This window comes from Urocampus carinirostris, chromosome 15 (genome assembly GCF_059441175.1).
Source record: "Urocampus carinirostris isolate Australia breed hairy pipefish chromosome 15, RoL_Ucar_1.0, whole genome shotgun sequence".
Taxonomy (NCBI): domain Eukaryota; kingdom Metazoa; phylum Chordata; class Actinopteri; order Syngnathiformes; family Syngnathidae; genus Urocampus; species Urocampus carinirostris.
In genome coordinates this window covers 5,587,686-5,605,644 of record NC_142363.1, presented here as the reverse complement: position 1 = coordinate 5,605,644, position 17,959 = coordinate 5,587,686, and the positions used below count along the sequence as shown (strand labels likewise).

The following is a 17,959-nucleotide window of genomic DNA, read 5'->3' as shown; positions in this document are numbered from 1 at the left end:
ACACTGTGTTTAGGGCTCGCCCACTGCTATCTGCTCTACCGGGGTCACATTCATTCTCTCCCTCAAGGAAAATGTGCCTTTTTTTGTTTGGACAAAATGCCAGAAAAAAATGGCAATGGCAGCGGGTAGCAAGTTGTTCAAGGGTTATGGATAGGGAAATAAACTTCACTTCTCATTAACCTACATTTATCAAATCAAACGATTTGGTTGGAAACACTAATTTGTACTATGATGATACAAAGTGAGATTACAGTAATCCCTTGCCATATTGCGTTTTACTATTTTGCGGTTTCCCAACTTAGAGAATTTTCATTTTGGATTGCGTTCTGCCTTCTGATTGGCTAACCGTCAGTGGCTCCCACCTTTTACCACATAATTTCTTTACTTTGATATTCAGAACACTGAGCCGGAATCACATTGCGTCACTACACACTGCCGGCCCTCGGGATGCTTTATTTTTAAATTAAACAATCAGATTCCCCTCGTCTGCACCAGTTCTAAGCAATTTGTTAGCCGTCATCCAAGGCGACCCACCAGGAGTGCACCGCAGCGTTACATGGTGCGAGGCTGCCGGGTGCCACAGCGGGTGAGATACAGTACATGGAAAGTGTCATGCGTGCGTCCAGAGTCGCCATCGACACCCGCTGCTCCAACACCCACCGCACCGACACCATCGCTCCATCTGCTTCCCTGGGCGGGCTGTAAAAAGATAAATTAAGGTTTTTACTTCGAGGAAAATGCCTATTTGCGGGTATTTTAGTAATGTAAAGTATTGCTAAGCAGAGCAATGTTTTTGGTTTGGGGGATGTATAAAAATGCCCCCTGTGACAATCAAATGTCGGGAACTTTCTCAGGACTGTGCCTTTATTAGGCAAGTGTTCATCACAAGGAAAGGCAGGTAGCAAGGCAACAGTTTTCAGAGCACCATAGGCAAACAAGTGTTACCAAAGAGACAGGTGAAATTTTTGGAGATCCAGTGAGTACAAACAACAAACTCAACAGTCCAAAAGATTATCGTAGTTCGTATTGTAGGTTATTGTAGTGTATCGTAGGTTATCGTAGGTTACCGTAGGTATTCGTAGTCCTGGATGTCAGGCAGGGGTTCGGTACTCTTGGTAGGCAAGAGCGCTGTGACAAGAGTGCTTGGAATGTCATGAGAAAGGCAAAAAAACTAGCAGGGGGGAGAGTTGAAATAAAGCAAAGAGGACGGGTCGTGATAGAAACAAAAACACGGGGAAATCAAGCAACAACAATTGTGCACGGTAAAATAAAAGAGAAGTGAGTGACCAAATAAGGTAAGGTCGAGTGAGAGTTAAGAGAGATAGAAAGAAGACGGGGAGAAAGAAAAAGGGAGAGAGAACACACACAGAAACAGAACTCAGACTGCAGGTTGGTGGCATCAAGAAGATAAGTCATACGAAACATGCATGGCTGGAAGGATGAGTGGATGAGTGGCTGAATCAATAAGTAAATGAATGCATGAATAGATGAATTAAAGGATGAGTGGATGAATTCATGGTTGTGCACAATAGCAGGGAACAACCATATTTCTTAATTGCTTAAAAAAAAGTTGGAACATTCCATGTTCATCACAGTTGTACAACACCCTGTACATTATCCAGTCAAAGTTAAGTGTTTTTTGCGAATTTCAAACATCATTGTACTCATTGTCTAGATGTGGTCCTTGCCCAACTGAGTACCTTAAACCAGAAGGTGACCTGATTTAATTAAAAACATGTTTTTCAAGCAATGTGACTGATGCAAAATGTGTACTGTGTTTTTGTCATAGGTATGCGACTGGTGCAAGCATATCCGCCACACAAAGGAATATCTCGATTTTGGAGCTGGTGAAAGACGGCTGCAGTTTTGCAGTGCCAAATGCCTGAACCAATATAAAATGGATATTTTTTACAAGGAGACACAAGCAGCATTGCCCGCAGCTCTGTGCAACCCAGGACTTGGGGTTGGAGGCGACGGTAAAGTAGACTGCAGTGGTGGCGTACAGCTCCTCACTCCTGAATCCTGGGGGACACCAATATCAGACATTTGCCGGAAAGTTGCCTCTCCTGGAGGGCAACCAAACTCTTCAGCTCCTTGCACATCATCTACAACCTCGTCTTCGGATGCTCTTTGTTCACCTCCCTCTGCTTCCTCCTCTGCTAAGATCCCCACACCTCGACCCCATGAAAACCCTGCACTTCCACTGCCTCCTCTACCTGCTTTGCATCCAGCGGTTGGTGTTCCTCCAGGGAGTCCTCCAATGGTGATGACCCCCCGTGGACCAATGCCTTTTTCTCTATTCATGGAACATCAGATGATGCAGCAGCTCAGACCGCCCTTCCTTCGTCCATCTGTCCATTCAGGAGGGCGCAACAGTCCACTGTCTAATCCCATCATCCCGGGCATAGGTCCCCCGCCTCCTCCTAGGACTCTTGGTCCTGTTTCTAGTCCCATGCACAGACCCATGATGTCCCCTCAAATACATCCCTCATCTAATTCCAATCCTGTCATCATCCCTCCCCACCATGGTTTCCACATACCAGGATTTTCTTCTTTCCCCCCAGTCAACATGATGTCTAATGGACCTGTTCCATTGCCTCCAATGATGAATTACGGCATGCCATCCTTAGCCCCACTAGTACCACCTCCAACACTTTTGGTCCCTTATCCCGTCATTGTACCCCTTCCTGTCCCAATACCCATTCCAATTCCAATTCCCTTGACCCCTAGATCTTCCAGGAACCAATCAGAAGATTGTAACCCTCTTTCCAGTGAACCTTTGGCTTCAGAGCTTTTAGCATCCGGACGATCAGAGTCTCCAGCATCCCTTGGAGGAGAGAGAGGCGAAAAAACACACAATTCTGATGGTGTAAGGTATCTCTCTCCAGAATGTTCAGGTAGAAACAAGTCATCAGTAATGAACATGAATGTGAAGTTAGAGGATAATATGAGAGGTTTATTCTCAACAGGGGACACTGGACCACCTGAAGGAGTAATTGACCTAACTGTAAGCCAGAAACTATGCCAAAATCACACAATCTCGCCGATTTTGCCCAAGGTTCGTGTTAAAGTAGAATCAGAGTCTGCGTCAAGATCTTCACCGGATGTTGTACTTGAAAAGGAAGTCAATGGATGTCATATTCTTGGAGAAAGACCTGCACTACAGCATTCCCACACTAATATTGATCTGTTTGAACCACTGGAAACATTGAATACAGCTTCCAGCAAAAATTGTATTTTCATTGAAACTGATGTTACTGTACCACCTGCTCCCAGCACACCAAGGACACAAGCCCACCGTCTTTCACAGATCCAAATCGACCCCAGAGATTCTTGTAATGTAATTGGCAATGGTACAGGATGCCCTTCACTTCACATGTCCCCTTTCAACTTAGAAAGTACTGGAGATGGGTTGACATCTGAGGGAAATGTTGAGGCAAACTCAGCAAATGGTGAGTTGGAACAGGATGCCCTAAAAGAGAATTGTTCCATCAGAGAATGCACATTTGTTAGGCGTGGCTCAACTCAGGACCTGATAGCAGAGCCTGTGGAGTGTACAGCAGACCCTGACTCCTTGGAAGAGGGTGAACATGCTATCACCTTACCATTGCTATCGACTGGGGGTTGTGTGGTTATCCAGCCCGTGCCCAAACCTGGCACTGAGAAAACGGCCATCCTTTCCTGTTCTTTCACTGCACCATTATCAGCTGCTGGAAGCTCTGAGCTTGAACCCCCAATGAAAAGAAGGTGTCTGCGGATCCGCAATCAAAATAAATAGGTCAGTTCACCATAATATAACTTTCTTTACCACATCAGTTTTTGCATGTATTATGTTTTTATGTTTTCCTGTTAATTTCTTTATTTACAGATTGGTTTTAAATATTTACTTTTTTTTCAATGGCTTGAAATGATACAATGCCTCCCCAAATGAATGCCGGTGTATATAGTACCGGTTCTTTTCATCAATTTAAGTAGGAAACGTGCCTTTGTGTTGGCACGGGGCTGATTGGTTGGCGTGTCTGCCTCGCAGTTCAGAGGCCCTGGGTTCAATAGGCACCGTGATTTCCTCCCGCATACCAAAAACATGCATTGCAAGTCAATTGATGAGTTTAAACTATCTCTAGGAGTGTGTGTGTGTGTGTGTGTGTGTGTGTGTGTGTGTGTGTGTGTGTGTATGTGTGTGTGTGTGTGTGTGTGTGTGTGTGTGTGTGTGTGTGTGTGTGTGTGTGTGTGTGTGTGTGTGTGTGTGTGTGTGTGTGTGTGTGTGTGTGTCTCTTTGTCTCTGTGTCTCCTGCAACTGACTGGTAACAAGTCCAGAGTGTCCCTTGTCCACTGCCCGAAGTCAGATGCAATTTGTCTCGGCACCCCATAACCTTCATGTGGATAAAATGTTGGAATATTAATGAACGGAAGATGTTTTCCTGTATACAGTATTATATGTGAAAACTTGGATTTTAAGACAGGTGGTTTCTTCTTTTCACTCACTGAAAGCTTCTCCTCCTATTTTGATTTGCAGGATACTCAAAGGACTGCTGTTTCCTCTCATGCCACAACCCACAATGTATACACACTCAGGCATGTGTCCTTGTCATCATTCGACCTACCAGCATCACAACTCACCTTAGACTTTGAGTCAGTTAAACAAGCACGTTGTAGTAAAAGGGTGTTACAGTCTTTTGGTCGAAGTTACGGATTCTGTCCTGGGAATTCTTGGAGAAGTGGTCTGCAAGATCACCTGTTAACTAATCTCATGCACACGAGCCCCGGCTTATACCAACTTAGCGTAGTTTGTTGATTCAGGTGTTCTCTCTATTATCTGTTATCTATTGCCTGGACCATGCTGTAAAGGAGTAATTTTTTAACTGCTACACCGTGGTCTGACAAGAGTCACACATAATTTCCTAAGTGTCCAGCTTCAACCATTTTCAATAAAACATACTCGTTACCCTCTTTCTTAAGCCTTATCATGACAACCAGAAAAGTGCACTTGGCAACATTGTTTTCAAATTTTGATGAGCATCCCTGCAAAAATCAACAACATTGTGAATTCATGATGACTGAGGACTCAACAAATAATCATGAATATTAACTCAGCAAATGTTTCATGCTGGCATTGTGCAACCTCTGCGTTCATCTGCGGTTTTCATTTGTTTTGTCTTAAACATGACAGACTGGAGAGAACCAATTCAGACCCCTGCTGTTTGAGAGCTGTGAAAGCACGGCAGCCTGAAATGGTGAAACGACACTGCGGGTTAGTACTTTTCTATAATAGATAAGCAGTGCTGTTACTGTCACAGGGCACTTTGAGACTGATGCGCTGAATTGAGACAGGTCTAAGAGAAGCCAGCTTTTATAAATAATTCTCTCTGTGCCTGCTGAGTAAAATGGGACTGAACAAAATTATCATCAAAAATGATCGCACACGACACCATTTAAAAATGTTGCAGTTGTATTTGATGTTTTATCTCTGCGTTTTATTTCTTAATTTTATTTTTTTGTGCCAGTATGAAGATACAATGTACAGTATTTCCACTTTTTGGGCTGTACTGTTTCGAATCAAACACTTTGCTAATTTAAACAAATATGATGCCAAATTACCAAGCACTTAGCATTAAAAAGAATGCTTGTTACTTGTGACTTACCTAATAAGCTTACATTGATCTTCATCTAAATCTTACTATGGTGTTTTTGTATGTCCGGCATTTTTGGGTTGAATAGTTCCTGAAATTGCGCATCAGTAGATTACACCCTCATGCAATGAATGCCCAAACTTGATGGGATGCAAGGGTAAGATTGAAAAGTGCAATCATCAGCTGCGTGGTAGTCATGCATTTAGCTTCACACAGCTACCTGCTTAGGCCTTGTTTTCGTATCTCTTGAAGCATTTTCATTCACATTTCTCTAATCATTGTCAATGCCAGAGAAAAAAAGGCAATCTAAATACTTAAGCGGCTCTTTTCTGCCCGCTTATTTCTGCAGTCTGCCTCTACTTCTATCACTGTGTTTAAACAAGGAGGAATACTAATTAAATTCTTTAGACAAATTTGATCTCAAGTGTGCTGGACAAATATGTAAGTCATGGAAAAAAAATAATCGAACCTCAAATTTCATAACAAAAATGGGAGCAAAATTTTTGCTGAAACACGAAACAACAGCCAAATGTCAATATCTTTTGATTAGTTGCCACTCTACTTGCCAATCTTGAGTGATCACGTTTTGCTTAAACAATTCCAAAATGCAGATTTGGTCATCTGCTTAGGCCTGATTGTGCAACTGTAAAACCATGCATATTATAAATACACTATAAATGATTGCCCGTTACTTATTTCCCAAAACATCGTAATGGACTTATACTCAAGATGCTCTTACATGATATTTTAAATGTGTCCATGTAAATCTATTCAGCATCAAGGTAGAAGAATAAGAGAGACTTCACAGAATGTACCTTTTTTGATAAAAACAACCCCAGCCTAATGCAATCTCTCTAGAAGAGATGCACAAAGATTTCGGTTTTATTACTTCTTGGTAAGAGCCACATATTAAGTAAGAAAAACAAAAAGAAAGGAAAACGTCTGTGCTACTTTTCAAAATTGGTCACCGCCAACATTACTGGTATGTGTATGTATTGGCACAGATACAGATATCAGCACTAGGAGGTTGTTGTGTTTAAAGGGACAGTGTGTATTTTTTGACCACGAGATGTCATGGTGTAGTGCGGGCATGTCAATCATAGAGCACGCTGGATGATGTAATCCTACCAACTAGAAATTTCTGAGTATGTCAAAAAAGAAGCAAGTGTCTAGGTCATTTATATCAAAAGTTGTGATTTGTTTTTGAATAAATCCAAACCAAGTGCTCTTTCTGGCTGCTAGAGGGTCGTGAGGGGTGTAACCTAAGCTCTATTTAACCCACCCTTGTAGTTTAATCTGATGTAGTTTAATATTATTGCCAATGTACTGCTAAAACTTTTATTTTAATTAATTGTATTTACTTCAAAACCATTAACATATTTAATGCCAAACATAAAGGCATTTTCCCCATTGTGTTATGCTTAGAAAAGATCCCGTGTCATCCATGATTATAATGTATGTTATATATGTATGGTAGGCTATTAAAGTAGGCTGAATGATGAAGTCAAGTCAAGTCACACTTATTTGTATGGCCCTTAATCACAATAATGTCTCTAACGACTGCACAGGTTACAAAGATACCACCCCCTAATCTGAAACCAACATGCGAATTCAAAAACCTCAGCATGAGGACAGTAGGAAACCTAGAGAAGGGGCCACACAAGTGGTCATCCCCCCTTATAGGATGACCAGGCTGGAATTGATGTTGCATTGGGTAACAAAACACAAAACATAGTTAATGTCAATTGAAAAAAGCAAAGGTAATATGTAACATTTTTCAAAAGGTCCGACATCAGCCTGCTGGTTGATGCGGATGATGACACGCTTCAGGCCCAGGTGCTGGTCCACTGACTCATCCCGATTCGTCATACTCCCTCATTTCGCCCCCAATGAGGCAGCCTAATAAGGCAGGAAAAGAAAAGTATGAGGTCGGCATCAATCATAAGCTATAGAATAGTAATGTGTCTTAAGTCTAGATTTAAAAACGTCCACTGAGGTTGCAAATCTTATCTCAGGAGGCAGAGCATTCCAAAGCACCGAGGCCTGGATGGAGAACGCTCTCGAGCTTGGAGACTTTTTCTTGGCTCTTGGAGTCACAAGTAGAACAGCACTTTCTAAGCGGAGGCTTCATGCAAGACTATAGGGGCAAATCAAATCAGAAAGATAAGGAAGGGCAAGTCCATGTAAACATATTTACGTTAGTAAGAGAACCTTAAAGTCACATATTAAGCGGACCAGGAGCCAGTATGAGTTAGCTAATATTGGAGTTGATGGTCAAACTTTCCAAACTTAATTAAAAGTATCACTGCCGCATTTTGAACCGGCTGCAAACTTGATGCTGAGAAATATATTACAGACAAAATGAATGCATGCATTTTAATATCAGCGTCTGGTTTTAAATGAATGAATGAATAAATGAAAACGTTATTACGAACATGATAAAATTAAAACAGGCCAAAAACCATGACTCAACAACAAAATAATGTTAATATAACCTGTTCGAAAAGGGTTAGTAAGAAGCAGGCAGAATTGGCGAATCTTAGCAATATTACCAAGGTGGAAGAAAGCTATTTTAGTAATATTTTTCTCATGTAACTAAAACGACAGATTATGATCAAATGTTACACCTAGATTTTTAACCGAGTCACTTTGAGTAATATTACATTTATCAAGACTAAGAGCAGTGTTTGAAAACAAATTACAACAATGAGCTAGACAAACGATCAGCATCTCGGTTTTATCTGGGTTAAGGCGCAAACAATTCAGTATCGTCCATCTTTGTATCTCAGTAAGGTAGGCCTCCAAATTTACACAGTTGTCTCCTGTGGCAGATACAGTTGAGTGTCATCTGCATATAAATGGAAACTAATATTATACTTGCGGATAATGTCACCAAGCGAAAGCATATAAATACTAAAAAAGGGGGCCAAGTACAGGGCCCCGTGAAACACCACAGGTGACATCAAAATGTTCAGAGGTCAGATGGCCGTAGTTCACACATTGCGTCCTGTCTGAAAGGGAGGACCAAACCCATGACTGTCCAGTTCCTGAAATACCAATCTATATTTCCAGACGTTTATATAATATGTTCTGGTCTACTGTATCAAGGACAGCACTAAAATCCAGCAGTAGCAGCATTGCCGATGCGCCGGAATCTATATAGGGAAGATCATTGGTTACTTTAGCCGGGGCTGTGTCAGTAGAGTGAATGCTGACTGGACAACGTCAAAGCAATTATTTTCAGATATAAAGTCATTCAGCTGCTGTGCAACAACATTTTCCAGAAATTTTGCAAAAAATTGTAGATTTGACATCGGCCTGTAATTAGTGTAAAGCATAATACTGAAAACTGTGGTAAGCTTAAAATTTTAAGTTGGCATTATTTTACTGTTTTGGCCCACCTGAGAACATAAAGTCTGAATTCTGCCCCAGAACCAAACTGAGTTTGGCATCCTGGTGTAATGCAACCAAAAACAAGTGCTAAAAAGCACTACGAAGAATACAAACTACAGGGATTCAAAGTGACTGAAACTAACCATTTTACTTCTTGTTATTTTTTGCCCAGCCTTTTTAAGGTGTTTGGGTACCCAGAGTAGCACATGCTAATTCCTCAACTTACGTGTATTCAAAAAAATGCATGCTTACATTATTTTTCGTGTATTTTTGCGTATTATTCTAATCAATGTTGTTTTTTTAATCAATGTATTTTGTTTTACCACTAAGATGCACTAAATAATATACACTGTCCCTTTAATCCCACATTTCTATATGCATGCCAGGCTAGGAAACTGCAAATCGGTTTATTTTCAACAGCAAAGTTGTCTGTTGTTTTGGGTATCGTCTAAAATTTTGCTCACTAAAAACCAAACTTCATACTTGCTTCCATTATGTGTCTTGTCATTTTATCAATGTGGATTTCTCAAGAAGTAATTTAATTTACAGTTTAACTGTTGTTTATTTTCACAACATTGATAAGATAGAAAATGTTGTTTTTACGTGCAAATGCTGCTGTACTGAATTATTGTTATTTTTTCAAACAAATAAAAACTTCTGAATCTGTTTTGAATATAAACTGCAGGCCGGGTCTATTGATCGCTATGAATTATGCAATGACTGCTGGCCCTGGAAGAGACGAAAAAAATCAAAGTCCAAAATAAGTTGCCTTATTTCTTGCTTGAATAATCTCTACAATTTAGACAATGATGCTCACACTGAAAATAACGTTTAATTTCTTTGTGTTGATATAAAATTTGCCAGACCTTGTTACCTTGTGTCTATGTACTGTGTAAATGATCTGTTTTTTCTGTATCTTTTACAAATAATCCCAAACTTATTTTCAAATTCAATGTCCTTGTTCTCAATTGTTTGAATGACCTTGTTGTGAACTGTCAATCTTTTTGTGCACATTTTATCTTCTTATTTATTGTCAACATGTTTTGCTTTTGCAAATAGTTTCTAAAAAATGACAACTTTTTGATCTGTGGATTCTGTTTCTATGTAAATGCTTGGAGAGAAATGGCATTCTTTTGTAATCATTAAAATGGTAGATACATCAGATCTTTTTTTTTATATAATTGTGGCCATAGTTACATTGGAAAGTAACTTTTTGTGTTGTAACAGTATTTGTTAGTGAATTGCTTCTGAAGAAAAATAAATTAGAGGCAGGCGCCTCTTATTTAAAGTTTCCATTGTGTTTATGAGAGTGTACTGTTGACCTGCACACTAAATTGCGTTGGAAAACAAAGTAGAACATGAGTTATTGGCCAAATACTGTATTGTCCAGGGCTGTGTTCACCAAATTCATGATGATTTTCATAAATAAAGTTTTAAAACTGCCTGTTTTATTAAGCAGTATTTTTTTTTTAAATGGGCCAGAAATTTGAAAGTGTGCCTTATAACCTGGTGCACCTTATACACCGGAAAATACAGTGAGTAAAATTCAAAACGCATATCCATAATTAAATGATACTGCATACAGTAACTGTTCTGCCTTTGAGAAACATATAGAGTGGTATTTAAGTGCCCTCTCTTGGTTAACATGTTAATTTTCCAGACAAGCTTGTTAGGTTTCAACCAAATGCTCATAAAAATATTATATTTCAGTGATAAAAACAAGTGTTCATAAGTTTAATTTATGTTCAATGAAATATTTTTATTTATCTAACTATGTATTCATCTTTTATGCAACCCTATCTCTTGCTGGAGTTTTATTTCCATGTGCCTTATAGTTGTATACAGGTATGATATACAGTACAACCCCTAGCAAAAAGTATGGGTTCGACAAGCCCTCACTCAGACATTTTATTCTGTAGAAAAAACTGAAAAAAAAATGAAACAATCGTAAGGCCATTCCAAAGTACAACATATTGGCGTTCAGAAATTAAGAAAAAAACATTACAATGGTCAGTAAATGTTACTTTAATAGAGCAAATTGACTGGATGTGTCCTTATTTTCTACTCAAAATATTACTAATATATTTTAGAGTTTCTGAATGCCAATATGTTGCACTTTGGAATGACCTTACAATTGTTTCATGTTTGTGATATGAGTTTTTTCTACAGAATAAAATGAGTGAGTGCTTGCCGGAGACTGGTGATTCCATACTTTTTGCTAAATGTCGTATATATAACAAACGACTATTTTTGGGCAACGCGCCTAATGAACACATGGCGTATAGTACAGAAAATAGCTACCTTTCAGAGTAAATAGTTTTTTTATGGCGGTGACATTACCTAAATTAACAAATAACTGCCTCGTTTTGAAATTCAAATAATTGTTATCTCTTTGAGATTGTGGAAACATCGACTTGATTAATCAAATAATCAATCAATTAAAAATTAAATGTCAAGTACGTTTTAGGAAATTAATTTGCAACTCAAAGTGTTGTATAAAACATTCAGTGTATAGTTATAAAATAAAATTCCCTCCTTTTTTGGTTTACATAAAATTTTAAAAAATCTGATAATATTAAAAAACAAAATGATAAAATAGATGCAATTATGACAGGGTACATACTTGAACATTGTAAATCAATCGATACTGGATGGAATTAAACTAAATCGATTTTTTTTTTATCGAATCGATTCAAGAAATCAGTATCACTATCCAGCCCTATTTTTTCCTTTATATCTTTGACACTGGTAAAATAGCCCACAATCCCCCGGTTTTATACACTACATTCAAGATAAATTGGTGCATAACTTATTAAGAAACGCTTGGATGCAAATTAGCACGTTCGATTTTATTTTCAATCAACATAACATTTTTAAATACCTGCAGTGGTCCTTGAGCAAGGTCATGGTGCTGCAGTAGGTTTAGCTGAATTGTAGCGCCATTGTGTGGCCTTTGCAAGTACTGACTGGCATATACGTCACAAGTAGTATACACTTGCTCACACAACACCTCTGAATGAAAATGTTCGGTTTAAGACCCAAAAATAGGAAAAAATAAAACATTTCAATGCAATACAAAGCTATCACATACTGGGCTGCCTCCTCATTTGAATACAATATCGTTGAGAAAAAATACAGGACGAAATACAACCTACTTTACACGAAAAAATACACAACAAAAAACATGATGAAAAAATATACATATACTATAATGGTTGGATTCCTTAACCGTAAACATTTTCACGTGGTGTGTCTTGAGCAAGTACAGCCTGGTGGTGCCACACTCTCCATATGCTAACCACTGCACAACTGAATCACAAATTTCATATCACACTACAAAATACAGGACTAAACGCAACAGAAGGACATGGTAAAATAAAAGACAGAGTATACAAAAAAAATACACGATGAAATATCTCACAAAACATACGACGAAATACATGATGAAATAAAAATGATTATACTCGACAAAATACATGACGATACATGTTAGAAAAACGGAACACAATGCAAAAAAATACCGTAATACATGACAAAATACATGACAAAATACATGATGAAATATGTGATGAAAGAAAGTCAAAATAGACGACAAAATACACAGCAAAATACAAGACAAAAGACATGACAAAATAGAGACCACAGTACACAACATACATACATGATGAAATACATGAAAAATACACTGCAAAATAAACATCAAAATACACAACAGCATCCTGTACAAGACAAAAAACAAATAAACATGCCGGAGACGGAACACAACGCAAGAAAGTACGGTAATACGCGACAAAATACACAGCAAAATACATGACAAAATACACGACAAAATAAATACTCTAGTATACAACATAATACACGACAAAATACATGACAGCATATATGATAAAATATATGACAAAATATGTGATATAGGAAATGACAAAATACACATCAAAATGCATGACAATACAAACACCAAAAATGACAAAATAAACACAGTAATACACGACAAAATACACAACAAAATACATGATAAAACAGATGACAAAATTTGCGATAAAATACATGAAAAAAATACACGATATAATTACATGCCAAAATAAAAAACAAAATGCTCGACGGTTCTTATATACACTTTTGGTGCAACTTAAAACACATCATCAGTGTTTGTCACTATTTGAACCCGGTCCTGTCCCCTGACCTGAAGCATGTCAACCCCTGCATTTACCAGCTGGCAGAGATGGGAAGCTGCGTCGTGGCCGTTATAGACTTTCTGTACTAGTTTACAGGCTGGGGGCGTCGTTGGTGTCATGCTCTTTCCGGACATTTTCAATATCTTACCTAGTGTTTACTATTCTTTGTACAGTAATGCTAATTGTGATTCACCCTGGTCAATCCTGGAAGGGGGATTACCACATGTGAGGTCCTTTCTCAAGGTTTCTCTTTTCTCCTCACACTGAGGTTTTTGAGTTGTTCCTTGCCCGCATGCTGGCTTAAGATCAGGTAATTATGCAATTTTGTAATTGTAATCCTTTGCAGTCCTTTGAGACATTTTTGTGATCAAGGTCTATATAAATAAATGTGACTTGACTTGACTTCACACTTGGGTTCACTGGGTGTTTCGGGTCTTACAACAGACACCCTCGCCTAGGGGATTCAGCCAGAGTTGATCAAGTCCTGGTTTGTGTCTTAAAACCCTGTGACCACGTGTCGCCCTGCTTGTTTTACAGTCATCTGGACGCCTTCTCTGCTGCGTCGTGATGTTACTGATGGCTCGCATGTTGTGCAGTCTCTTCACTCCGAACATCTTGAGTGCCCTGATGAGAGACTGACCGCAAATGCTCTGCACCCGACCTTTATGGGATTGCAACGGGTCATCTTCCCCCCTGCTTCGGCATTTGCCTGCCAGTTCCTCATACTTGGCTCTTTTTCCTTCCTCTGTACCTTGTTGTTGGAAGGTTTTGGGATACTAGGATTACTGCTCGTCCTTGTGCCACTGCTTCCCTCAGCTCACTGTGCCGCAGGCGGAACTTAACCTGGTCGACTGCCTCCTGAGCACACTACCTCTTGCCAGCCCTCACCTGTATGCCAGCCGAAGAGTCCCTGTACAGCAGCACCTGCAGGACAAAGACTATGAACCTTCCCGCGGTGTCCTGCGAAGGGCTCTCTCCCGGGGGAGCCTTACAAATCCAACTCAATCCACTCAGACTCGCTCTTTCTATCTTTCTTGGTCCTCTCTCCTTCTTTGTCTCTCCTTTTCTCTCTTCCCCCTTTTCACTCTTGTCTCTCATTTTCTCTATCCCTCTCTTTCCTACTCTCTCCCCACCTCTCTAACTCTCTTTTCCCCTTTTTTGCATTTTACTCTGTCTGTCTGTCTTTCTCTCTTTCTATCTGTCCCTCTCTTTCTCTCTTCTACTCTCCTCTCTTTGTTCTTCTTAGGGCGGGCGACTTCGAGAGCAACCCTGGCCCCCAGTCCAAATGCCAGTGTTGCTTTTGAACCATTCGCTGCGACCACACCCCAAACACCTGTACTACCTGCCCACGGGGCTTCCATAAATCATGCACCGGCCTGTCCGAACGTACTAAGGACTTCAGAGGCTTCGTATGCTTGGTTTGCTTGGGTCACACCCCGTCAGGCCTGGCGGCACAGGACAGTCGCAGCCCCCTCTCCTTCGGAGAACTACGGAGCCTCCCACGAACGGGTCTAGCGCTACTATAGATTATCTTAGGCGCCTTGAGTGTCTCAACAACAACAACAGCAGCATCTCTCTTGCTCGAATAACCATAAACTTTTCTTTCAGCCAGCTGAAGGGCAGATTTAATTTGGTGTTTCTCCTGGACAATGTGATGCTGCTGAGGCTTCGTGAAAGGCCAGCCACCTCCTCAAGAATGAACTAGCCATCCATTCGAGGTGCTCTAAGGTGGTGATTGGCTCATTATAGACCAGCGTTGGCCGGGAGTTGAGGCAAGATGCTATGTTGGTAAACGCAGCCTTTAAACTTCCATGGTAGCCCCGACTGGTTTCAAAGCTGTCAGCCAGGCTCACAACTCCTCTGATGTTGCCTGGAGTGCTGTGGCGTCCCTTAAAGTTCTGCCATAGATCTTCTACAGGCTCTTGAGTGGATTCTCTCCCACTAATGGAATCTGGGTGTCTCCTGTGGAGAAGTGGAACTTGTCTAAGACCTTCCCCTTCCTCACCACCAAACCTGAATTTGGACAGCTTGAAGTTAATCCTGGCCCAGCTGATGAGATGCTCGAGACACTGAAGGATCCATCTACAACCTGAGACGGATGTTGTAGTTACAGTCAAATCATCCTTGAAAGCTCTGTTGAGAGGCTTTCATGTACCTGATTCAGCTAGTGGTCCCCTACACTCCACATATGGTGGCTTCACCAGCATGTTCATAGCAAAGGAAAACCACACAACAGAAATGGTACACAGTATAAGATGCCCTTCTCAAGTGGGGGTTTTTAAGGGTTATTGTTCTATCTTCGTTATTCATTATCCATTATCCGTTATCGGTCAGTTCATAATACGCTACAAAGCCTAGGAGCCGGGACACTTACTCTCAGCCAAAAGGCCAAGCTAAGGTCCTAGCCCTAAAGCCTTGCTGCGATCATTGCGAATGCACCGGTCCTGGAGGTACTGCAATACCGGGCCGATGCGTGGAGTGGACAGAGCAAGCTCTTATTCCATCTCCGGAATGCAAAAATCAAAGATCATGGCAAAGGCCAAGCTAAGGATCGGCCAAAAGGCCAAGCTGTCAATGAAATTAAAATGTAACAGCTTCAGAAGTGACTCTCAAACTGAAGCTGCTGTAATAGTCCAATATGAGGTCCTTGAACTTGCCTGGGACATGGTGTTGATCAAGCAAGGTTTCCACACCTGCTTGTGAGGGATAGACCCATAGGCATTAGCAAAGTCAAGCCAAAGGACTGCCAGGTCTCCTTTGGCCTCCTGTACCTCCCGGATCAGCTGGGTGACCACTCCTGTATGCGCCATGCATCCTGGGACATTTGGGACTCCTCCCTTATGCACAGAGGTGTCAATGTATGAATTCCTCAGTAGAAACTGTGTCATGCACTACAAAAATATGGTGAAAAATATCTTCCTCTCTACGCTGAGAAGGGAGATGATTCTAAATTACTCGATAGTTCTTGAGCTCTCCTCTTTTGTAATCCATACACCCTTTGCGTGTCTCCACTGCTGGGCAACCCCCCACCCCACCCAGCCCCCACCCTTCAGATTACCCTGGGGATCTTCCATAGCCGCTTCAAGAGTATGGGGCACCTCTTGTAAACTTAATATGGCACTCCACTAGGGCCTGGTGATGAATTGGATTTGGCTGCCTTGACAACATCCTTAACTTCTTTTAAAGTTGTTTTTTTTTAGTGTTAAATGCCATGATGGGTTCTTGCGGGGTTATAAAGGTTCTGCAAAGTCCAAGATCTTCCTCTTTTTCACTGTCACTGTAGCAGGTATTGAGGTAGTTGTTAACCTCACCTTTGTTGCAGATGGTCGCTTGTTTTCTGACTGAGGATCTTCTATATGAATAACATGACAAAATAATTACTGTAATACATGACAAAATGCACGGCAGCATGCATGACAAAATAAATACCATAATACACGGCAAAACACATGACAAAAAAGATGCCAAATTACAAGACAAAATACTGTACATGAAAAAATACACAACAAAAAACAAGACAAAATCAATACTGTAATACAATACAAAATACATGATGAAATAAAAATGATTATACACGACAAAATACATGACAAAATACTTTACAAAATACATGACGATACATGTTAGAAAAACGACAAAATGCACGACAAAATACACGTCAAAATACATGATAAAAAAATGACAATGAACACAAAACACACGAAAAAGTACATGCCAAAATAAATACTGTGATACACGACAAAATACATGACAAAATGCAATGAAAAATAAACATCAAAATACACGACAGCATGCAGTACAAGACAAAAAAAATACATGCCGGAACACAATGCAAGAAAGTACGGTAATACGCGACAAATTACACAGCAAAATGCACAACAATATCCATCCGTCCATCCATCCATCCATTATCTGCACCGCTTATCCTCAGTAGGGTCACGGGGGTGCTGGAGCCCATCTCAGCTGTCTCCGGGCAGTGGGCAGGGGACACCCTGAACTGGTTGCCAGCCAGTCGCAGGGCACACAGGGACAGACAATTCGCTTGCTCATTCACACCTAGGGACAATTTGGACCGGCCGATTAACCTGCATGCATGTTTTTGGAATGTGGGCGGAAACCGGAGTGCCCGGAGGAAACCCACGCAAACACGGGGAGAACATGGAAACTCCACACAGGAGGTTTGATCTCATGACCTCAGAACTGTGCCGCACACGTGCTAACCACTGCGCCGCCGTGCTGCCCTACACAACAATAAACGTGACAAAAGAAATACTTTAACATATAACTGACAACAATGCTGGAGTGACTAATCTGGAAGAAAGAGATATTTCCCGAAGTCAAGGAGGAGTTTGGGCTGGCTGTATAAGAAAAAAATCATTTGAATATGTATCTGTCACTCGCACTATCTAATCTGATTCGTGCATTAGTTCTCTAGTCTGCTATTTGACCACGAGCAGCGCAACCCCGACATTGTGGCAGATACCATCTGAGGGAATTCTCTCCTCCCAAATGTTGAGTCAGTTCGGCCCACCGTTCTTCTTTTCTGTAGAGGTCAAATGAACACAAATTGAATGATATGAGTTAGGTACAATGGAGGGCAGGAAGGTGCTAGTGAGAGCCAAAAAAGCCATGAAAAGAAAAAGAAACCCTTAAAAAAAGGACTTATATTATTCATTTCACTCATCTTGCACTTGCACGCTTATGTGCTATGCTACCTGTTTGCAGAATTTAGCAGTTAACTGCCTTTACCGAGCAGCTTTT

General features: G+C 40.5%; 1 protein-coding gene and 1 pseudogene across 3 annotated transcripts in view; one reads left to right on the top strand and one right to left on the bottom strand.

Annotated features, from left to right (window-relative positions):
• Nucleotides 1-10,465, top strand: part of sobpa (sine oculis binding protein homolog (Drosophila) a) — a 59,159-nt gene extending 48,694 nt beyond the window's left edge. For 2 of the 3 annotated variants that reach the window (XM_088354402.1, XM_088354404.1), the window contains 2 exons: nucleotides 1,790-3,778; nucleotides 4,517-10,465. In XM_088354402.1, coding sequence (XP_088210528.1) covers nucleotides 1,790-3,778 — 1,989 coding nt within the window. In that variant the 3' untranslated portion in view covers nucleotides 4,517-10,465. The remainder of the gene's footprint in view (nucleotides 1-1,789; nucleotides 3,779-4,516) is intronic. The other variant, XM_088354403.1, reaches the window with a different exon arrangement.
• Nucleotides 10,466-15,626: 5,161 nt separating this feature from the next.
• LOC148351383 (U2 spliceosomal RNA) lies at nucleotides 15,627-15,770 on the bottom strand (annotated as a pseudogene).
• Nucleotides 15,771-17,959: the final 2,189 nt, after the last annotated feature.